Source organism: Anabrus simplex, chromosome 2 (assembly GCF_040414725.1).
Source record: "Anabrus simplex isolate iqAnaSimp1 chromosome 2, ASM4041472v1, whole genome shotgun sequence".
NCBI classification, from domain to species: domain Eukaryota; kingdom Metazoa; phylum Arthropoda; class Insecta; order Orthoptera; family Tettigoniidae; genus Anabrus; species Anabrus simplex.
The window spans coordinates 663,973,404-663,998,539 of NC_090266.1; the positions used below are offsets into that span (position 1 = coordinate 663,973,404).

Consider the following 25,136-nt stretch of genomic DNA (forward strand, 5'->3'; position numbering starts at 1 on the left):
ATAAATGTTTTATTTTATTTATATGTAAATCAGGTGCCTGATTTTATTTCAAGGTTAAACCCATGACTGATGATGCCTGTATGTAAGGCAAAACTTGTACCATTTTAATTAACATGTCATTCTAATTCAACAAAGACAGGATTTATTGTATTGATTAGGTGGTCAAATTAATAAATTAACTTATTGTTATTATTTGAATTTGAATAAGCGGTATGTTCCGAGCTGTCAGTGGAGAGATGGCGTGGAATGACATTAAAAGATGAATCATTTTGAGTGGTGTCTTTGAAAGTGGGAAAGATCATCGTATGAAGATAAAGTTGGAATTCAAGGGAACAGATTGGGGCAAATATTTGTTTCTAGGAAGGGGAGTTAGGGATTGGAATAACTTACCAAAGGGGATGTTCAATAAATTTCCAATTCTTTGCTATCATTTAAGAAATGGCTAGGAAAACAACAGATAGGGAATCTGCCACCTGGGCGGCTGTCCTAAATGCAGTTCAGTAATGATTGATTGATTGCACTTCATTCCTTGGTGCTATTCCCTTTGATCGTCGTGTGCAATTGTTTGTTTGTTTGTTTCTTTCTTTCTTTCTTTCTTTTGTTTTTTTTCTTTCATGCACAAGCCCACCTTTTCAAGTTGCCGTGATAATGGTAACTTTTCTTAGGATTAACTTACCACATACAAGAACAATGAGCCTGGTCAAGACAAACACAGAAACTGTTTTAATTTAGACTTGTCAGTCCTGTCATAAGGGAAAAATAAGGTGTCCTACAATTCAAAGACTGGGTAAAGGAACAAGACAGTTTTTTTTTTTTAATAAAAGAGAAAAATGGAAGTGTACTCGATAAATATAATGGTTCATAAACCGCATACAGTGCTTATCATGTTATGTCAAAAAAATAATTGCCCATGGCGATCAAAAGAAATAGTGACAACAAAGAGTATAATGGAATAGGGACAATACCTTGATTGCAAACATTCAACTTCTATAACTTGAGATGATTCCCAGTAGATGTACATAAAGTTGAGCAAATCATTAATCAAATGTGGCTCCCGAAAGTACATGCATAATAGCTTTCAGAACAGTATTTCGTAATACTCACAAAAACTCCTTTCCACCAAGAGTAACAATCCGATAGCATGAAAAAACTTGATGTTAAAGTTCACCAAAGGTAACATGACAAAGGAGCAGCCTGAGTAAAAGTCACGGAGACATAAAAACGATATGTTTGTTCCTTTTAGGCGGCTGACGTAATTAAGGAGCTTAACCCCAAAAATGAAACATAAAGCAAAATAAGTCATAAAAGGAAAAATAGAATATAAACTCCAAATAAAAAATAATAAAAAACTGTATAAATAATGCGAAGTATGAAAAAGATTACATACAAAGACTCATTACACACAGTTGTGGTGTAAGCTGGACTGGAGACAGATCAATATAATGTGGCAAGTCACAGAAAAACTCCTTTTTATCCACTATTGGATTCAGCAAGCAAAGTTCACATGTACAGAATAATACCATGAGAAATAACCTGCCCCAACGTACACCTCATCATACTCACCTAAAAAGGAAACTCTTATCTTTTCATTGAGAACATGATACTTCTGCGGTGCGTTAATGAATATATGGAATTCCACTAAGTTCCACAAACAGAAATCGGATTATTTTCAAATAGACCACAAAACAAAACAGGGCCTTCAATACACAACATTACAACCGCAGGTGAAAAATACATTCACACAGCATTCATACTAGTTACTTAGCAATATTGGTAATATACAAGGGTAAATTTAAATACCGCAGCATGAAAACAAAAATACTGCTTGAAGTAGCTGGCCACACACAGAAAGAAAAACTACCACAACTCTCTTGACACCCAGAATAAGGAAATCTGAAAACTACATATCTTGGCTCCTCAAGAAAGGTCATTTTAACTGATTACAAACATTTCACTTTGGGCTCTCCATTTATGCCAGGAAGAAACATGGTAGAAATAGCTAACTATTAAAGTGAAAATCCAGAAAAATGTGTAGTAACACATTTTTCTTTTCAGACTGGATTTCAGTCCAAGTACGAGGCAAGTCAGAGTATGGTTCTCCACAGAACAGAAAGACAACATTTACCCAAGTCAAAGACTTTTGGTGAAGACAGTCATAGCTCACAAGAGTGATTCTGTCACCATCTTAGGGACAAAGTAGTATTATAGAGAGTATAAAATGTCACATTTACATATATAAATGAAAGTAATTCAATGGAATTAAAACAAATAAAAGAAACGGATGCCCTTCCTAACGTCATCCCTATAAAATGAAATGTCGTGTGGCTTTTAGTGCCGGGATATCCCAGGATGGGTTCGGCTCGCCAGGTGCAGGTCTATCTATTGGATTCCCGTAGACGACCTGCGCGTCGTGATGAGGATGAAATGATGATGAAGACAACAAATACACCCAGCCCCCGTGTCGTAGGAATTAACCAATTAGGTTAAAATCCCCGACCCGGCCAGGAATCGAACCCGGGACCCTCTGAACTGAAGGCCAGTACGCTAACCGTTCAGCCAACGAGTCGGACACGTCATCCCTATGGGAGGGATGTATTCACTGTTGTGTGTTTCTGTGGCAGTTCGTAGTGTGATGTGTTATATGCAGATGATAGTCTGTATTGCGACAATTACATAGTCCCTCAACCAGAGGAATTAACTATACGCAGTTAAAATCGTATCTTGATGAAGACTTGTATTAGGCTTTTCAGAACCACTTGGTCCCTGATCCAGAGGAATTAACAATATTTAGTTAAGGTGACATTATACCCCAAAAAATCGGCTTTTTTGGTTTGTTTTTTTTTAATTTAAAATTTTTCAACCTTAGTTGTATTACTTTCAGGCCACAAAAATATTTGGTCCAATTTTTATTAGAAATGGGTCAAATAACACTTTATAATGATGTCTGCAGGGGGGCGTGGCCAACGATCAGCTGTCAGAATGCTTCGTCTTACTTTATATTCAGCCAGGAGAAGGAAATCCTTCTCCACATCTTGGTAAATTTATGTTTCGTAGTTGGCTATTCTTTTGTTGTTCTTCTATTTATATGCCGAGGCACTTAGTGCAAGATTTAGGAGCTAAAACCGTAAACAAAATATGTGATACGTGATTCTTGTTTTGTGAAGATGGTTAAAACTGGTGGGAAAATTTACAGGCGAGTAAAAGCTAAATTGTTGGCTTCAAATGATGGAAGAATTCTGGACATCTTACAGAGGAGTGTGTAGATATTCAAGACAAAGCAGGTGAACAGTGTCTATCCACTAGTTCCAAGAAATTAGGAACACCTAACTTCTAAACTCATGAGAAAACGGACGGTGGTTATATTTTTGTACATATGTCTTCACTAAATGTAATGTTTTCTAATTTAATCTGCAAGGTGTGCATGAAAGTTACACTTCGTTTTCAGAAGGAAGAAAACGGTGGATTTGCTGTGAAACTTGTGGTTAAGTGTCAAAACTGTGGAGTGTTTGTAAGTGAGGGTTTTTCTTGTCCAAGAGCAACAAGTGATAATGTTGGTTCCAGGAACAAAGGAGCATTTGATGTAAATAAGTGCCTTGTACAGTCATTTGCCAGATTTGGGAAAGGACATGCTCCAGTGGAACAATTGTTTGGGCATGGATATGAATGTAATGAGTCTTGGAACTTAACATAATCATTTCAGAAAAATCTCAAAGGAGGCAGCTGAATTTGGAGCTGGAGATACAAGAAAGCAAGTGAGGTCTTCACACAGTATTTTTGAAATAGCTGTTAGTCATGAACATGGCACACTAGAGGACACAGAAGCAGATATGTTGTTGGGTGTGTGATAGATGTACTTACTGGTTATGTTATTGATTTTCAAATTATGTAAAAAATATTGCCATGCTTGTGCCATTATTGGGAAATTGCTAGGAAAAGACAGTGCAGAATATTATTTCTGGTATGATGGTCACAAATCAGTGTGTGAAAAGAACTTCTTTGGGTCATCCCCAGCTATGGAGATGCATGCAGCTGAAATACTTTGGAAACGGTCAGAGGAGCTGGAATTTAGATACACCACCATAATCTCGGCTAGTGATGCAAAAACTTACTTACACTTGCAGGCCCAAAAGATCTATGGAGACATAGAAATAGAGAAAAAGGAATGTGTCAATCACATTGCCAAGAGATTGGCCACAGGACTTCGCAACATTGTCAAAGAGTGGAAAGGAAAGAAAGTTACCTTAGGTGGCAAACAGCGTGGCATTCTGAAGGAAACTACTATAAAGAAATTGACTGACTACAGTAGAACCTCGGTAATTCAAAATCGGTTAATTCAAAACCTCGCCTAATTTGAAGCAGCTTTTGTTCTCGGTAACATGAGGTACGGTTTTGCATGTTATTTAAATCGTTTAATTCAAAATACGGATAATTCGTAATTCGAAGAACAATGTCGGTCCTGTTACCGAAATGAAGACTTTTAATTCGAAACTGCTTGTATATTTTGAAAAATATAGTATTTTAGAGAGTAATTTAAATTCAGAATTTCTCTGTGTCACGAAAGAACGCGTCTTCCGGAACGTGCAGGGGTAACTTTGCGCACTTCGACCTACTTCTGCGTGTCTACAGAGTGCTCCATATCTGCTATGTTCGAGCAGAATCGTATTTAGGGAATGCCACAATATCACGTAGCAGGCAGTGTGCGGAGAGTAGAATCCGCGAACAATGGCGATGCCGACAGTTGGCGAAAAAGCGTGGCTTATAGCCTATAATCAATCAATTCGTACGCACCAAACAATATTGTCAATGCTGATGAAACTGCATTGTTTGTTTGTTTTATTTTTTTAAATGCTGAGGCCAAACGGACTTATGGTTGTAAAGGAGAAAATTGATAACCGGGAAATAAGCTGTTATGCAGTGCACACGGAAGCGAAAGACTTCCTTCCCCCGTCATAGGAAAGTTCGAAAAGCCACAATGTTGTAAGGGCGTAGGGCACTTTCCGTGCCAGTACAAGGCATCTAAAAATGCACAGTACAGTAATCCAAAAGATACGCATTTGTACAGGGGAGCCAGCATAATTTTTCCTTGTCTTTGAATCCTGTTTTCTACCTTTCGTTGCGTGAGGTCGTGTTTGCCATTGTTTTATACAAGTGCATTATTCGAAAAATGTAAATGCACCTTGTTGGATACATTTTTTAAATAGTGCTTTCCATGGCATTTGAAAAGTTTAAACTGAGAATCAAGGTAATTGCATGCATTCGTGGGTCTTAGAAGTGCCATGGCGGGAAATCGTACAAGTATAGTCACTGTACTGTTGTAATGAGGACGGAAGCGAGAGACTTTCTCCCCTATTCATAGGAAAATTCAATAAGGCGCGATGTTTTAAGGGCATTGGGTACTTTCCGTGCGAGCACAAGGCATCTAAAATGCATACAGAACAGTAATCCAGTGAATAGAACACTTGCACAGGGGAGCCAGTGTAGATTTCTCCTCGTCTTTGAATCAGTTTTCTTTCTTTTGATTTCATTGCGTGAGGTTATGTTTGCCAATGAGTTATCCAAGTGCATTATTTGAATACTGTAAATGCACCTTGTTGGATACATTTTGGAAATAGTTTTTTTCCATGCCATTTGAGAGCTTTGAACTGTGAATCAAGGTTGATTGCATGCAGTAACAGGTCCTAAAATGTATTGAGACGCCGCAAAGGTTGGCATTTCCGAAGTATATGTTGGCGGTTAATTTGAAATCACGTAATTCGAAGTCCGATTTTTGCGTCCCAACGACTTCGATTTAATGAGGTTTTACTGTACTACCGAGCAGCAATAGAGAACAATGTACCAGACATTCAGAAGATGAAATCTGCAGTTCATGCCACACTGTATCACTGCATGAATACTGACAAAGAACTACAGCACCGTAAATGCCCTCAAGGTGATGCAAGCTGGTGCTTCTATAACAAAGCCATTGCTAAGGGCAAGAAGCCTCCTCCTCACAGATTATGTGCATTCACCACTGCTTCCAAACACTGTTGTAAAGATGTGCCCGTGTATCATAGGCTTGCAACAGACTCAATATTGGCAAGATGTACAGATGGCAAAACTCAAAATGCCAATGAAAATTGCACAGCATCATTTGGTCAGAATGCCCTAAGGAATTTTTTTTATCACAAAGGAAACTTATGTTAGGTGGTATTGAGTATGTTAGTTGTTATTGATTCAATATCTCAGTTTAATAATTGATGCTGTATAGTTGAGAATGCCAGAGCACATAGAGGAAGTCCACTATCATCAGTACAGATGATGATCTGCAAAGGACGGGATCAACGGCGAATTAAGCGGAGTGGTGTGTTTCTTTTTTTTTTTTTTTTTGCTATGGGCTTTACATCGCACCGACACAGATAGGTCTTATGGCGACGATGGTATAAGAAAGGCCTAGGAGTTGGAAGGAAGCAGCCGTGGCCTTAATTAAGGTACAGCCCCAGCATTTGCCTGGTGTGAAAATGGGAAACCACGGAGAACCATCTTCAAGGCTGCCGATAGTGGGATTCGAACCTACTATCTCCCGGATGCAAGCTCACAGCTGCACACCTCTACGTGCACGGCCAACTAACCCGGTAAGCAGCATGTTTGACGCAGCCTGGAGCAAATGAAATTCATGAGAAAACAGTCCAAGGAGATGAAATTGGGTGAAGAAGAAGCAATAATAGAAAAGGAAGGGAAAATGTATGGTTTTGGGGACTTTTAGAGAGTGGATGAGGATGAAAACTTTCTGATGTTTTATTAATATTGTTTGCTGCACATTTCATTTTTTTGGACTTTACACCAACTATTTAGTAGCCAATATTAACCAATCTAAGTATTTTTGTAGCATGTGAATATATATATCCCCATAATTCTGTGCTTCTATATTAGTTAAAATAGTTGTCACTTATTTTAACATAATTTTTACTTTAAATTTTGGAAAGAAAAATGTAATTTTGTGAAATTAGCCAATATTAACCAATCTCAATATTTTTGTAGCATGTGAATATATATATCCCCATAATTCTGTGCTTCTATATTAGTTAAAATAGTTGTCATTTATTTTAAAATAATTTTTACTTTAAATTTTGGAAAGACTATTTCATATCTTTCCAAACGCATGCACAAAATTATTAGTACATATTACATATTAGTACATAGTGTAAAAAAATGTTAAAGTTTCAGTAATTTTTAGTGGTATGTAGTTGGTATAATTTTTTTTTTCAAAGAAAAAGACTATCTTTTAGTAATTTTTGCCCATACTGATCGAATGATAGGAAACATTTTGCACTTTTTACTTTATGAAAGATGTTGGTCGTACGGAAATAAAATTTGTTGCATTTTGGATCACTGGGGGCTAAAAAATATGTTTGGATATAGTGTTCCCTTAAGACTCTTCGTCTGGCCGGAAATTCAAGCTGGTATCCTCTGTGAATTGAAGGCCAGTATACTGACCATTGTGTCAAGGAATTGGACAATGTATTTTTGATTACATGTGAAAGGAAATAAATTTGTCTGTGTATCATTGTATGCTAACATCCCCTTTGTTGGGGTATTATGGTGATTTCAGCTCTAAATAGAAAAAGTAAGAAAGGAAAAATGTGTACATTAATTTTGGATCCCATTCAATTCAAACCGATTGACAACACCTTAGAACCGACTTTCTTGACTTTCTTTCTTGCTCTGGGTGCTGTATGGATGCAATAATAAATAAAACAGATTGAACCTTATCACAAGGAACTTCCAGTGAAATGATTTTGTGAAGTCTGATAACCACAACAGTCAGAGGATGGACACAGAGTCTCTCTCTCTCTCTTGTACCTCATTGAGTGATGACATAAATTTTCTGCCCTGAATATAGTTGAGTTCTTTAACACTGAAACACGTCAGGTAAATTTTATGAACTGTGCATCTCAGTAAGTTATGCTCTAAAATTTCCTTGTGTGTCTGGATCAAAATTAGTATTACTTATTATGTGGATGATCAGATTTCTGTAAAGGTAGTCTTGGATGGTGTGATAATTTTGTAACATGTTATAATCTGAGAATTTATTCATGTCTATATTGTACAAGCCATGGCTTATAAATGTCATTATAATTAATATTTTATTAAGTCACATTTTAAACTCAAATGGCACAAAATCATTATTCTTATAGTTTATTTAAGATTGCACCATGTCATATATATAGATTAAAATTGCTTGAAATCTTAGTATTCAGACTCTAAGTATAACTATTGTTCAGTAGAGTTATGCAACTCTTAATGTGTTGGCATTGTCTACCGCAGAGTTTTATTTAATAATGTTAAAAATATGTTGTAGTTGGCCTACTTTTATTTTGAGAACCATAGCTATTTGCCCAGTTAATGAATTAAAGACGGAAGACTTGCTATGAACTGTCTAGTTTCTATCAAGTGATGTAATTTTATTCTGTATAATGTGCAAAGGCGGATTTTGAACCTCGTGGAGTGATGACAGTTCTAGCTACATACTTATTGAATTACTTACCTTGTGTAATATGACTTCTCATGAAGTGACTAATTTCACAAAATAGGTATAACATACATGTTTAATTATTCTGAAAGCTGAATTGTTAATATGTGATGATATGTTCTGAAGTTAAGGAAAGTAACATGTGATAATATTTCATGCATGCATGACTCTTTATTTTGATTCTTGATTTTTCAGGTTTACGTATTAATGGACATTCAAAGCATAGATCAGGTCATGGCTACGAGTCTTCCTCCATGCTTAGTTCAGACCTTGAGACTACAAGTTTCCTTGAGTCTGAAGATGATGCCTCTAGCAGGATTACTACCACTACCGGAAGGGCAACTAACTTGTCGGTAGACAGACAAACCTTAGGAACAGGTGATGAGAATTTTTTTTTCTTTCTATTATTATCTTTGTATCAATTGTTTGAGTAGTATACATTAACTGGATGTTGCCATGATTGTATTATATGATGAATCCAGTGTTGGTCTCTCAAGCCGTACAGGTTTATCTAAAATGGTTCCAATGAATTTTAGTAAAGGAATACAAAATGTTAGCATATTTTGCTGTCACTACAGTTTATTATCAATTCAATAAATCATCAGTGCAATCTCATGTGCAGAGCTAGTTTCTTTATCTCCTATTTTTATTGCTTATATTGTGTGAAAATAACACAACACATTTAAAAAAATATATTTTAAAGAACTGACTTGAAAGTGCTTGATTGATAGTAATTTGGCCATGCTAATTTCGAATCTGTCATCCTTTTTTTCATCATCCTCAGTTCTTTTGTTATTACTACAAATGTCAATTTTTTTAATTTTAGAAGTTCGTTACAAATATATATATTTTTATTTTATTAAATTTGTATCATCAAAAGAAAGTGGCACACGCAGAAATAATGCTTTAACATCCTGTAAAAATATCAGATCTCTATATCTCGTATATTGTCAAATAATGACTCATTAGTGAGGTAGGTCTTGACGAATTCACTAATTTTATTACATCATGGATTTGGTTGGATGTACCTCACAGGATTCGAACAAAATTTGGAAATTTGAAGTTCTTATTCATGTATCATACAAAAAACAAACATTATATACGGAATTTACTAGTACATTTCCTTTTGGACTCCGGATCTTGAAGCATTTGGGAAGCTTTTTCTATGAGATTTTCTTTTACGCGAAGATGGATCTTTCTGCAGAAGAAACGAACAATAGTCGCTCATCATGGACACTTTGATATCTGCTTTTGATTTGTAGTATATCTTCATGAAAACGTACCCCTTGCTCATCGCTAACTGCACCCAAATTCTCAGGGAAGAAGTCTAGGTGTGACGGTAGAAAATGTTTTTCAATGACGTCCTGCATTGTAAGTTTCTGTAGTTATTTAAATGATCACTAATAAGTGTATCGCTATTTTGTACTTTTGTTACCTAGAAACCCATTCACTACTTTTTTTTTTTTTTTTTTTTTTTTTTTTTTAAATGACAACCACGCAGTAAGTTCAGTGAGATTCAGCTTAGCATCAAATTGTGAATTCTTAAGCAATTGTCTTATCTGAGGACCAAAGAAAACTTCTTCCTTTATCTTGGCTGCACTTATACTGGGAAACAGTTCTGTCAGGTATTTGAAACCTTCCCCTGTTTTGTCCATTCCCTTCAAAAAGTTTTCATGAGCCCCAGTTTTATATGTAAAGGAAACAACAGAATTTTGTAAATCTACTCTGTAATACTAGAAGTCCAATAACTTTTAAATCACCACTAATATGCCAGTTATATTCATTGTATTTAATGGCTTCTAGAATCAGCGACATACTTTTGTGTGTTTCTTTCATACCAACTGCATGGGCCGCAGGAACAGATGGCAGTTCGTTGCTTTCAAACTAATTTTGGAAGAATCTATAAATAAGCGTGAATCTTCAATATTGTACACAATGTTTCACTTTGACATCAAGCCAGTCACATCACAACAAACACAGAGTGAACAGTCTCGCTTAAAATATGGTAATAGGTTTTGATTCCTGTTTAGATAAAAGGCAGTTTTTCTGTCCTTTCCGAGTAAATTCCACTCCTGAAGTCCTGAAGCCAGGACTTCAGCATCTTGCTTTGACAGATTTGAGTCACGCACTTAGTCATTAAGTTCGTTTTGTGAAGGAAAATGTGAATATCTTCTTTCCATAGCACTGTAAGATGACTCTCTGGATGTTGATGCTATTACACCCTTGTCTGATTCGTTGTCCTCTGTTTCTGAATGTTCTTGCCAATTTGAAGGAGCTGCTGGTATTGGTAAGTCATTCCCATGAGGTATTGGGTGGACAGCCAAAATACAGGTGACATGCAGTTTTCAACAGTCTTGTAATTGGTTTCCTCTGTTTACTAGTTGTGAATTCTCTGCAGATGTAACAAAAGCAATCCGGCGAATTGACACAAACACATCTCTGCTGCTTAATTTTTTAAGCACAACAACAACAACAGCACAGCAGAGTTTAAAATTTCACACTGTATGAAAGATGTAGCACCTACCACCACGGTTTCAACTAGTTAATACAAATCTAACATCACACTCCGGTAAGTTATATAAACACACCTGCAATTTCCTCTTCACATAAAGTCAGCACTTCTAGTCAGATAGCCTACGCATGTACGTATGCATGCAGATGCAGCGAAAAACATAAACAGCGATAACTTTTCTCTGATGCGATATAAACTTTCTGTTTTTGACAACATAATCAGCACATTATTTGTAATAAAATCCAGTACTTCCCTTCCCAGTTCCCAGGGAGTTGTGTAGTTGTTTTAATTGGTAGTCTTAATTTTTCATTCACCAGCAAAATGCATTATTACAACTAAACAATGTGAAATAAGGCATGCTGAATGCTGTCATATTCTCTAAGAGGCATTTTTCTTTGTTCTGACCAATTAAATTCATTCTGAAAACAATCATATTCTCTAGTGTGAATAATGGGAAGTTTTCTTTCTAGATGGGCTGAGTGAATTGGACAAAATTTCAGTACCTAGCCATTTCCAAAAATTGCAGGAGCAATAATAATAACAATTCTTATTACTGTTATGGTGATTTCCGTGGAGCAGGGGGGGGGGGGAGCGTGAGGGGTGAATTGCTGGACAAAGCATGAACCACAAGTTTAAGTTTCAATAACAATATATACTGAAAATTTTTTTAAATTTTTATATCTTTTCTGAACAACAATAACAAAGATTCAACCAGAAGGAAACATTGATGATACATACAGAGAAGCTAATAAGCTTAATTTACAATCTGGGGAAAAAGGACTCCAACTTCGCCAAGTTCATCAGTGAAACTCTGACCAAAAGGTTATGTAAATTTACAAAGTTTCGGAGATAGGCTAGCCTTTACAATCAGTCCCATAGCAGAGGAAAAATAGAAATTTACACAGTTCGAAAGGGAGCCAAAGCTTCTAGAATAAGATTACCTCGAAAGGGTCTTGAACCCTGACCCATAATTTACACATTACAAACGCCCTGTATGGGCCAGGAAATTACATTAATGTTTAGTATCAAATACGTCTTGCTCTTGAAGCAGAGTATACTTTCTACTTTTAAAAGCTTAAGCAGCTGTTAAGTTTGTTTCCCTTATGTAATAGGGGAGCCACATTCGAAGGAAGTATCGAGTGATCCAGAAAGATTTATAGGGGCCGAAGCCCATACTACACGGCCATGACGAGAAAAAATTGTAGATTAGTAAGAGCAAGCACACAATGAAAAAGGAGGCTGAATACACTGTAGTGCTCAGAGTTCAATACCAAAGGTAACACCTAAAAGACATAAGGTCCGATGACTCAGTGGACAAGCCATACTCGTTCACGACTAAGGGAGGAAAAAATTAAGGCCCAAAAGGAGGGCAGAAAAATTTAGAAACATCGCAAACTGAGTCGTCAGAAAACAAAGTGAAGAAGGGAAACAAGGGTATGCACTCGTGCATCCTTACATTTTACAAGATTCCTATTAGGGACATAAAATTTGAGTCCATAGACTGCAGAGAAAACCTACATAATAAGTTTAAATCATAGAAAACTGTATATTAAATCAAAGTATATGCAAGTCAACCTGTTACACAATAAAGGGAACTGTGGAATCTTCCCTTTATCACACGTAGATTAAGTTCACATTGTTAGATGAAGGCTCTGCCTTTATCTTATGAAGCCACCTCTTTTTGCCAACCTCAGCATCGCCTGAGGAAGACCACCTTGGTTCCGTAGCACAAAAGTAAAAATTTATTTCCATTTCCTTTGGATTTTGCAAATGCGTCGCATGCAGTCAATATAGGGACTCTCCATAGGATGAGAGGCCTGATGTGAAGATAACAGGCCAACCTTAGTGTTCAATGGATGCTTGCTTACCATGCAAATTTTACATGCCTCAACCAGTCCATTAATCTCGCCATCCACTGATTTCTAGATTAGAAATTCTCTAGTCTTTTCCATAGACTTGAAAACTCTGTGATGCCCCTCGAGGGGAATTTCATGATAATACTCATAACAGAATAGGCACTAAAACAGAGGGGATGACAATTTTCATTTTCTGGTCATGGTGAGAGGGACAATACAAAACATAAGGGACAACATGTTCCTCAGAAGAAAGGGTTTCGATAATAGGCCCAAGCACAGAATTCTCAAGTTGGTGCTTATTAATAACGTGATACAGTAATGGATCATAAGAAAGTATAGCACTGGCAAGAGAATTAACAGAGATTTCCACAGGGTCAACATCGCAGTTACTAGTAGAACTGTGTCACGTACTCCAATTCTGCATAGTTATGAGTTTGGCTGATGATAAATCGTGATTTACTGTAGCTACTGGCAAATTAAGTAATGGATATGCTTTCTTTTTTCAGATCATAGCAGTATGTCGAGACTTCATTTGAGTCGCAGAAGACCTCAGCGAAGACGGAGACATAGAGCTCCACCGGCTATGTCACGCACCTCATCTTTCTCCTCCATCACTGATTCTACAATGTCCCTGAACATCATAACCGTAACACTCAATATGGATACAGTTAACTTCCTAGGCATTAGTATTGTTGGTCAGAGCAATAAAGGAGGAGATGGTGGAATATACGTTGGTTCCATCATGAAAGGGTAGGTTAGAATTACTGTATTCTGTTACAGGTAAAAACTGTCTTATCAGGAAATAATGCTGCTGAAATTATATTTGTTTTTACATTGGGACAAGGAATGAAGCGTAAAGCTACTTGTTGTTGTTGTTGTTGTTGTTGTTGTTGTTGAGTCATCAGTCCATAGACTGGTTTGATGCAGCCTTCCATGCCATCCTATCCTGTGCTAACCTGCTCTAATCTGTTTGTCATATTCATACCTTGGTCTACCCCTACCGTTCTTACCACCTACACTTCCTTCAAAAACCAACTGCACAAGTCCTGGGTGTCTTAAAATGTGTCCTATCATTCTATCTGTTCTTCTTGTCAAATTTAGCCAAATCGATCTTCTCTCACCAATTTGATTCAGTATCTCTTCATTCGTGATTCGATATATCCATCTCGCCTTCAACATTCTCCTGTAACACTACATTTCAAAAGCTTCTATTCTCTTTCTTTCTGAACTTGTTATCGTCCATGTTTCACTTCCATACAATGCCACGCTCCTCACGAAAGTCTTCAAAAACATCTTTCTATTTCCTATATCAATGTTTGAAGTGAGCAAATTTCTTTTCTTAAGAAAGATCTTCTTTGCTTGTGCTAGTCTGCATTTTATGTCCTTACTTCTGCCATCGTTAGTTATTTTACTCCCCCAAGTAACAATATTCATCTACTTCATTTAAGACTTCATTTCCTAATCTAATGTTTCCTACATCACCTGCCTTCGTTCGACTGCACTCCATTACTTTTGTTTTGGACTTATTTATTTTCATCTGGTACTCCTTACCCAAGATTTCATCCATACCATTCAGCAACTTCTCGAGATCTTCTGCAGTCTCAGATAAAATAACAATATCATCGGCAAATCTCAAGGTTTTGATTTCCTCTCCTTGGATTGTGATTCCTTTTCCAAATTCCTCTTTGATTTCCTTTAGTGCCTGTTCTATGTAAACATTGTAAAGGTGGGGGGACAAACTGCAACCTTGCCTCACTCCTTTCTGGATTGTTGCTTCTTTTTCAAAGCCCTCGATTCTTATAACTGCAGACTGATTTTTATACAGATTGTAGATAATTCTTCGTTCTCCGTATCTGATCCCAATCACCTTCAGAATCGTAAATAGCTTGGTCCAATCAACACTATTGAATGCCTTTTCTAGATCTATGAATGCCATGTATGTGGGCTTGTCCTTCTTGATTCGATCCTGTAAGATTAGACGTAAAGTCAGGATTGCTTCACGTGTTCCTACATTTCTTCTGAAGCCAAATTGATCTTCTCCCAACTCAGCCTCAACTTGTTTTACCATTCTTCTGTAAATAATATGTGTTAAAATTTTGCAGGCATGAGATACTAAACTAATGGTGCAGTAGTTTTCACACCTGTCAGCACCGGCTTTCTTGGGAATAGGTATAACGACATTCTGCCGAAAATCGAATGGAACTTCTCCTGTCTCATACATCTTACACACTAAATGGAATAACCTTGCCATGCTGCTTTCTCATAAGACAGTAATTCGGAGGGAATATCATCAATTCCAGGTGCCTTGTTCTTATTTAGGTCTCTCAGAGCTGTGAAACTGTGACCTCAAAATTGGGTCTCCCATTTCATCAGCATCAACAGCCTCTTCTTGTTCCAGAAACAAATTATCTACATCTTTACCTTGATACAACTGTTGGATATGTTCTTGCCATCTTTCTGCTTTTTCTTCTTTCCCTAGAAGTGGCTTTCCATCTGAGCTCTTAATATTCATACACCTAGATTTCCTTTCTTCAAAGGTTTCCTTGATTTTCCTGTATGCAGCATCTACCTTTACCAGGATCATACAACCTTCGACATCCTTGCACTTCTCCTTCAGCCATTCTTCCTTAGCTACCTTGCAATTTCTATCCACTTGAGTCTTTAATTGCCTGTATTCTTTTCTGCCCTCTTCATTTCTAGCATTCTTGTATTTTCGTCGTTCATCAATCAGGTCTAGTATCTCCTGAGTTATCCACTGATTCTTAGTTGATCTTTTCTTCCTTCCTAACATCTCTTCAGCAGCCCTACTGACTTCATTTTTCATGACTATCCACTCTTCCTCTATTGTTTCCTTCAGCCTTTTCATTTAGTCCTTGTGCAACATGTTCCTTGAAACAATCCCTTACACTCTTTTCTTTCAACTTGTCTAGATCCCATCTTTTTGTATTCTTTCCTTTCTTCAATTTCTTCAACTTCAGATGGCATATCATGACCAAGTTGTGGTCAGAGTCCACATCTGCTCCTGGGAAACTTCTGCAGTCCAGCACCTGATTTCTGAATCTCTGCCTAATCATAATGAAGCCTTTTTGATACCTTCCAGTGTCTCCAGGTCTCGTCCACGTATACAGCCATCGTTTGTGGTGTTTGAACCAAGTATTGGCAAGGACTAAATTATGATCAGTGCAGAATTCAACCAGCAGGGTTCCTCTTTCGTTCCTTTGTCCCAATCGAAATTCTCTTACTGTATTATCTTCTCTTCCTTGGCCTACCACTGCATTCCAGTCTCCCATCACAATTAGATTCTCGTCACCTTTTACATATTGTATTAAATCTTCTATCTCTTCATATATTCTTTCAATTTCCTCATCATCCACTGAACTAGTAGGCATATAGACCTGCACTATTGTGGTGGGCATTGGTTTTGGTGTCTCTCTTGACGACAATAATTCTTTAACTATGTTGGTCGTAGCAGCTTACCCGCTGCCCTATTTTCTTATTCATTATGAAACCAACTCCTGCATTTCCCTTGTTTGATTTCGTGTTGATAATTCAGTAGTCGCCTGACCAAAAATCGTGTTTTTCCTGCCATCGTACTTCACTTATACCAACTACATCCAACTTTAGTCTCTCCATCTCCATTTTCAGATTCTCTAACCTACCACAACAATTCAAACTTCTAACATTCCATGCTCCGACTCGCAGAATGTCAGTATCCATCTTCCTGATGATCGCTCCCTCTCGTGTAGTCCCCACCCGGAGATCCGAATGGGGGACTAGTTTACGTCTGGAATATTTTACCCGGGAGGAAGCCATCGTCAGTACATCATTCATACAGAGAGAGCTGCATGTCCTCGGGAGTTAGTTGCGGCTGTAGTTTCCCGCTTCTTTCAGCCGTGTAGCAGTATCAACACAGCTAAGCCATGTCGAGTATTATTACAAGGCCATATCAGTCAATCATCTGGACTTCTGCCCTTGTAACTTCCGAAAGGCTGCTACCCCCCTTTCGATGAACCATTCTTTAGTCTGGTCTCTCAACAGATAACCATCCGATATGGTTGCACCTGCGGCGCGGCTATCTGCTTCATTGGGACACGCAAGCCTCCCCACCACGGCAAGGTCACATGATTCGCAGGGGAGGAAAGCTACTTACAACACCAAAATCCCATCTTCGTATGATAAATTTTGGGGCCAGTTTAATCAAGACAGATTATCTGAACTTTAAATTAGACTTTCGGGACCGCAGTTATTTTTTAAGAACTTGGTCTGAATCTGTGGCAAAAGCAAGCTACAAGCCAGTTTCTCAAGAGGGGCGTTGAGTGTGTTGCTAATATTATTTTCTGTCGAAGTGCAGTTTGCTAAATTAACCTTATCGCAACCGTGTAGCTTGAGAAATTATCCATCAGTATACAGGGGAATAAAATAGTCAGATTTTTATTCTATTATCTGGCAGTCAGTGCAAGGTACTATAGCAGTGATTCTGCCCAGTAAGCAATTTGCTAAAAGGTTCTAGGTAAAGAGCTTGGAATAACTACAGTAGAACCTCGATAATTCGAAATCGGTTAATTCAAAATCCCGCCTAATTCGAAGAAGCTCTCGTTTCCGGAAACATGAGATATAGTTTTACATGTTATTTCAATTGTTCAATTCGAAATGCGGATAATTCGTAATTCGAAGTACAATGTCGGCCCCATTACCGTAATTCAGACTTTTAATTTGAAACTGCCTTTACATTTTAAAACAATAGTATGTTACAGAGTAATTTCAACTCGAAATTTTTCCCGCTCCGCGTCATAATAGATCGCGCGTTCCGGAACGTGGAGTGGTACCTTTCCGCACTTTTACTCACTTCGGTGGGTCTACAGTGCGCTTCATGATTGCTAAGTTGAATGATTTCAGAATTCTTTTGTATTCAACCTTTTAAGGAACGCTGTAATATCACGCAACAGGCAGTGTGCGGGGAAAATAGAATCTGCGAACACTGGCGATGCCGACAGTTGACGAGAAAATGTGCCTCATATAATAAATTCGTAGGCACCGAACAATATTATCATTGCCGGTGAAACTGCACTGCTTTATTTTAATGCGAACTCAAACGGTTTTATGGTTTTAAAGGAGAAATTGCCAGTCGCGAAATCGTACAAGTGTGAGGGATGGGGGTCATAGTAGTGCGTTGCAATGCACATGGAAGCGAGATACTTTATCCCATCGTCATAGGAAAGTTCGATAAGCCACAATATTCTAAGAGCGTCGGGCACCTTCCATGCCAGTACAAAGCATCTATAATAAAAGTGCAAACAGTACAGAAATCCAAAAAATTATGCATTTGCACAGGGGAACTGGCATAATATATCCTTGTCTTTGAATTGTGCGATTTTTTTTTTCTTTCGTTGGGTGAGGTTATGTTTGTCAGTGATTTATCCAAATGCATTATTTGAACATTCTAAATGCACCTTGTTGGATACATTTCGGAAATAGTTTTTTTCCATGGCATTTGAAAGGTTTAAACTGTGAATCGAGGTGACTGCATGTATTAATGGGTCTTAGAATACTTTGTGACGCGGCAAGTGCTTACATTTCTGAAGTACGAGCAAAGTGCCGGCGGGAAATCGTACAAGGATAGAGTCATAGGAAAGTTTGATTTTAAGGGCATCGGGTACTTTCTGTGTAAATACAAGGCATCTAAAATGCATACAGTATAGTAATCCAATTAATAAAGCACTTGCACATGGGAGCCAGCATAGACTTCTCCTCGTCTTTGAATCGTGCTTTTGTTTTCTTTCTTTCGTTGCGTGAGGTTATGTTTACCAGTGAGATATCCAAGTGCATTATTTGAATACTGTAAATGCACCTTCTTGGATACATTTTGGAAATAGTTCTTTTTTCATGGCATTTGAAAGGTAGTATAAATTGTGAATCGAGCTTAACTGCATGCAGTAACGGGCCTTAGAATATTTTGTAACGCGGCAAGGGTTGGTACTTCTGAATTGCGAATTGGCGGTTAATTCGAAATCACGTAATTCGAAGTCCGATTTTTGAGTCCCAACAACTTCGAATTAACGAGGTTTTACTGTACTGCTTTAGCTGCTCTTGTCTGTATTAGAGGCACCCTTGAAGCCAGTGATTTAACCCAATTGCTTCAGGTTTAATGGTCTCGCTTGATTGCTTACAAACGGGATTTAAATTGCCCTCAACACAAGTAAGCCATATGGTCACAACTACTGTGCACCGCTTTGAAATATATGCCACAACTGAAACAGCAACCAGAATTGTCATGCTCAACATTCACTTAAGCATTCAAAATAATTGTTCTCGCCAACAATGTCAGAACGAAGATTGTGTGGTAAATCTCATAACATTCAGGTATATGTATCAAGAGTCTTTATTTGTCATTGACCATTTACAATGAAATAGGCCTCATCAACTTATAATAATTTGGTACTTTATGTTAACAATGCTAAATGTTTTATTAAAACTTAATAGTAGGCTTTAAATGACAATATTGAGAAATATGGTATGAAAATCGGTGTGGAGAAAGAGCAAAACAGAGGTGATAACTAGAGACCGGATTTTATAGGGAATGCCTTTTTAAAAATATTTAATTGGGAACAAGAAATAATCGATAGTACGGGTGAAAACTACCTTATTTATGCGAATAATCCTCACATATTTTTAAAAAGAAATTGAGGTACGAAATTGGGGTGCGGGTTTTATTTGCGTCAAGGTTGACAATACGCTCCTGTTCACCTAATTTTCAATGCTGGGTGTACAGTTATGCTTTGTGTAACTGCAGATAGAAGACTGACCCAAATTGTCATTTTTAAACGAAAAACAATTCATACTTTTAATTTAAAACTGTTCACGTTTGTAAAAATTACTTTAGTCACGTCCTAGTTCGTGAACCGTGGGCACCGGCTGAGTGGCCTAGTAAGTGGTCCTGAGAGTCGGGATAGCAGTTACTATGGAGTGGAAGTGGGCATCTCAGACACATTCTGAGTCATGGCCCTCCTTGTGCTCAGTTGGCTAGGACTATACAATCCACCGGCGGTCCATAACCCGTTAGAGTAGAGATCCGCACTTGGACTATGTATAAGTAGGGTAGCATCCTGCTTCATAAATTTACCGAGCTCAGAACATTTTAAGCAAGCCTCGGACCTATGGGAGTGACCGAGTCCCACTCCCATTTGACAGGCGAGGGACTCCTTGGAAACAACTTGGCAAACGAATCAATATTAATGGGGCTTACGGAAGAAAGAAAGTAGAACTGGCTGAGTCAGCAAAGGGGATGCATCTGGATGTGCTAGGAGTAAATTATGTATGGGTAAGGGGAGATAACGAGGAAGAGATAGAGGTTATAAAGTGTACCTGATGGATGTTAGAAAGGGAAGGGCAGAGTATGGGGTAGGGTTGTTTATCAGGAATACCACTGCACGCAACATAGTTTCTGTTAGGCACGTAAATGAGCGAATGATGTGGGTAGATTTGGCAGTTGGAGGAATTAGGACGAGAATTTTCTCGGTGTATTCACCATGTGACTGTGCAGATGAGGATGTAGTTGACAAGTTTTATGAAGCATTGGGTGACATGGTAGTCAGGGTCAACAGTAAGGATAGAATAGTGCTAATGGGCAATTTTTATGCGAGAATTGGAAATAGAACTGAACGATACGAAAAGGTGATTGGTAAATGTGGGGAAAATATGGAAGCTAATGGGAATGGGAAGCGTTTGCTTGACTTCTGTGCTAGTATGGGTTTAGCTGTTACAAATACATTCTTCAAGCATAAGGCTATTCATCGCTACACATGGGAGGCTAGGGGCACCAGATCCATAATAGACTATATCCTAACCGACTTTGAATTCAGGAACTCTTTTAGGAATGCAATCACCTCGATTCACAGTTTAAACCTTTCAAATGCCATGGAAAAAACTATTTCCGAAATGTATCCAACAAGGTGCATTTGCAATGTTCAAATAATACACTTGGATAAATCACTGACAAACATAACCTCATGCAACGAAAGAAAAAAAATCGCACAATTCAAAGACGAGAATAAATTATGCCGGTTCCCCTGTACAAACGCATTATCTTTTTGGATTTCTGTACTGTCTGCATTTTTAGATGCTTTGTACTGGCATGGAATGTGCCCGACGCCCTTAAAACATTGTAGCTTATCGAACTTTCCTATGACGAGGCGATAAAGTATCTCGCGCCCATGTGCATTGCAACGCACTACTATGACCCCCATCCTTCACCCTTGTACGATTTACCAGCTGGCAATTTCTCCTTTAAAACAATAAGACCGTTTAGGCTCGCATTAAAATAAAGCAATGCAGTTTTACCGGTAATGACAATATTGTTCGGTGCTTACGAATTTATTATATGAGCCACGTTTTTTCGTCAACTATCGGCATCGCCAGTGTTTGCGGATTTTGTTTTCCCGCACACTGCCTGTTGCGTGATATTACGGCGTTCCTTAAAAGGTTGAATGCAAAAGAATTCCAATTTCATTCAACTTAGCAATCATGAAGCGCACTGTAGACCCACCGAAGTGAGTGTAAGTGCCGAAAGTTACCCCTCCATGTTCCGGAACGCGCGTTCTATTATGAAGCGGAGCGGATAAATTTCGAGTTGAAATTACTCTGTAACATACTATTGTTTTAAAATGTAAAGGCAGTTTCGAATTAAAAGTCTGAATTTCGGTAACGAGGCCGATACTGTACTTCGAATTACGAATTATCCGTATTTCGAATTAAACAATTGAAATAACATGCAAAACTGTATCTCACGTTTCCGGGAACGAGAGCTTCTTCGAATTAGGCGGGATTTTGAATTATCGAGGTTCTACTGTATCTCTAGGCCTAGGGTAGAGAAAGTGAAATCTGTGTGCAAACGAATAAGGGTAGAAAATCTCCAGGACGAGGAAATTAAACAGAAGTACATGGATATGATTAGTAAGAAGTTTTGAACAGTAGACAGTAAGCAGGTTCAGGATATAGAAAGAGAATGGGTGGCATACATGGATGCTGTAATAGAAACCGCAAGGGAATACCCAGGAACAACTGTGTGTAAAGATGGGAAAAGGCAAACATCTTGGTGGAATGATGAAGTGAGAGCAGCCTGTAAACGTAAAAAGAAGGCTTATCAGAAATGGCTCCAAACAAGGGCCAAGGCAGACAGGGATTGGTACGTAGATGAAAGAAACAGAGCGAAACAAATAGTTGTTGAATCCAAAAAGAAGTCGTGGGAAAATTTTGGTAATTACCTGGAAGAGCTAGGTCAAGCATCAGGGCATCCTTTCTGGACAGTAATAAAGAATCTTAGGAAGGGAGGGAAAAAGGAAATGAACATTGTTTTGAGTAATTCAGGTGAACTCATAATAGATCCCAGGGAATCACTGGAGAGGTGGAGGGAATATTTTCATCATCTTCTCAACTTAAAAGGAAATCTTCCTGATGGTGTTGCGAACAGAGACGAGGAAAATGATGTTGGTGAAATTATGCTTGAGGAAGTGGAAAGGATGGTAAATAAATTCCATTGTCGTAAAGGAGCAGTAATAGATGAAATTAGACCTGAAATTGGGAAGTGTAGTGGGAAGGCAGGGATGAAATGGCCTCATAGAGATTGGACAAAAGCAGTAATTGCGCCTATCTATAAGCAAGGGAACAGAAAGGATTGCAACAACTATCAAGGTATCTCGTTGATTAGTATACCAGCCAAAGTATTCATTGATATCTTGGAAGGGAGGGTGCGATCAGTAGTTGAGAGGAAGTTGGAAGAAAATAAGTGTGGTTTCAGGCCACAGAGGGACTGTCAGAATCAGATTATCAGTATGCACCAGGAAATTGAGAAATGCTACGAGAGGAATAGACAGTTGTGTTTATGTTTCGTAGATCTAGAGAAAGCATATATTAGGGTACCAAGGGAAAAGATGTTCACCATATTGGGGGACTGTGGAATTAAAGGTGGATTATTAAAATCAATCAATTGGGCTTCAGTGAGAATTGATGGTAAAATGAGTTCTTGGTTCAAGTTACTTACAGGGATTAGACAAGGCTGTAATCTTTCACCTTTGCTGTTCGTAGTTTACATGGATCATCTGCTGAAAGATAGAAAATGGCAGGGAGGGATTCAGTTAGGTGGAAATGTAGTAAGCAGTCTGGCCTATGCTGACGACGTGGTCTTAAAGGCAGTTTGTGCCGAAAGCCTGCAGTCTAATATCTTTGAACCTGAAAGTAGGTGCAATGAGTATGGTATGAAAATTAGCCTTTCGAAGACTAAATTGATGTCAATAGGTAAGAAATTCAACAGAATTGAATGTCAGATTGGTGATACAAAGCTAGAACAGGTCAATAATTTCAAGTATTTAGGTTGTGTGTTCTCCCAGGGTGGTAATATAGTGAGATTGAATCAATGTATGGTAAAGCTAATGCAGTGAGCTCGCAGTTGCGATCAACAGTATTCTGTAAGAAGGAAGTCAGCTCCCAGACGAAACTATCTTTACATTGGTCTGTTTTCAGACCAACTTTGCTTTACAGGAGTGAAAACTGGGTGGACCCAGTATATATTATATTCATAAGTTAGAAGTAACAGACGTGAAAGTAACGAGAAGGATTGCTGGTACAAACAGGTGGGAACAATGGCAGGAAGGTACTCAGAATGAGGAGATAAAGGCTAAGTTAGGAATTAACTCGATGGATGAAGCTGTATGCATAAACCGGCTTCGGTTGTGGGGTCATGTGAGGCGAATGGAGGAGGATAGGTTACCTAGGAAAATAAAGGACTCTGCTATGGAGGGTAAGAGAAGTAGAGGAAGACCAAGATGGCGATGGTTAGACTCAGTTTCTAATGATTTATATATAAGAGGTGTAGAACTAAATGAGGCCACAGCACTAGTTGCAAATAGAGGATTGTGGTGATGTTTAGTAAATTCACAGAGGCTTGCAGACTGAACGCTGAAAGGCATATCAGTCTTTAATAATTATGTATGTATGTATGTATTTATTTATTTATTTTACAGTATAATTTAAATTCAAAATATCTCCAGGTCACGATAGAATGCGTCTTTCCGTACTTTCACTTCAGTGTGTCGACAGTGTGTTTCATAGTTACTAAGTTCGAGTGAAATTGTAATTCTTTTGTATTCAGCGTTTTAAGGAACTCCGCAATATCACGTACCGGGCTTTGTGCAGAGAAGAGGAATCCGCGAACACTTGCCAAAAAAGCGTGGCTCATAACTACAATAAATTCGTAAGCAGACAGAAGCGAAAGACTTTCTCCCCTCATCATAGGAAAGTTCGAAAAGCCACGAAGTTTTAAGGTCGTCGGGTACTTTCTGTGCAAGTACAAGGCATCTAAAATGCATACAGTGTAGTAATCCAATGAACGAAGTATTTGCACAGAGGAGCCAGCACATACTTTTCCTCGTCTTTGAATAATTTTTTCCCTTTTTTTCTTTCGTTGCGTGTGGTTATGTTTGCCAGTGAGTTATCCAGGTGCATTATTTGAATAATGTAAATGCACCTAGCTGGATGCATTTTGGGAATAGTTCTTTTCCATGGCGTTTGAAAGGTTTAAACTGTGAATCAATGTTAACTGCATGCAGTATCGGGTCTGAGAATATTTTGTAATGCGGAAAGGGTTGGCATTTCTGAAGTACGAGTTGGCGGTTAATTCTAAATCATGTAATTCGAAGTCCGATTGTTGCGTCCCAACGACTTTGAATTAACAAGGTTTTATCGTATCGCAAAACTAACATCCGAGTTCGCTGGTGTCTCTTTTTCAAGTGTTTACATTGGATGAAAAACAACTTCTTGGATTCCACCATTATTTGTTTCGCTTTGTTTCTTTTATCCAAGTACAATTCCCTGTCTGCATCAATCCTCTTCTTTTATACCTTTTAACGTTTGCAGACTGCCCTCATATCATCATTTCACCAAGATGTTTGCTTTTTTCCATCTTTACACACATTTGTTCCTAGGCTTTCCCTTGCTTTTTCTAAAACACTTTTGTTTCGTTTTTCTCTACCCTGAACCTGCGTGCTGTGTATTCTTTGGAACTTTTGCCAATTATATTCATGTACATCTAATGTCCTCATTGTGAAGATTCTCTGCCCTTATCCATCTGCAGCAGACATATTTCACTTTCTCTATCCGAGGCCTGGAGGTACTTAGTTCATTAGAGAGCAGATGGTCATTATCATAAAAAAATCGCTGGAATACCCTCTCATTCCTAAGATATTTCCTGTATTCAAAGCTGGTTATG

The 25,136-nt window shown here is 38.1% G+C and overlaps 1 protein-coding gene across 2 annotated transcripts in view; it reads left to right on the top strand.

The window, feature by feature from the left end:
• The window catches only part of dsh (Segment polarity protein dishevelled), a 357,971-nt gene that overhangs the window by 107,556 nt on the left and 225,279 nt on the right, over positions 1–25,136 (top strand). For both annotated transcript variants that reach the window (XM_067141180.2, XM_067141181.2), the window contains 2 exons: positions 8,705–8,887; positions 13,384–13,627. In XM_067141180.2, coding sequence (XP_066997281.1) covers positions 8,705–8,887; positions 13,384–13,627 — 427 coding nt within the window. The remainder of the gene's footprint in view (positions 1–8,704; positions 8,888–13,383; positions 13,628–25,136) is intronic.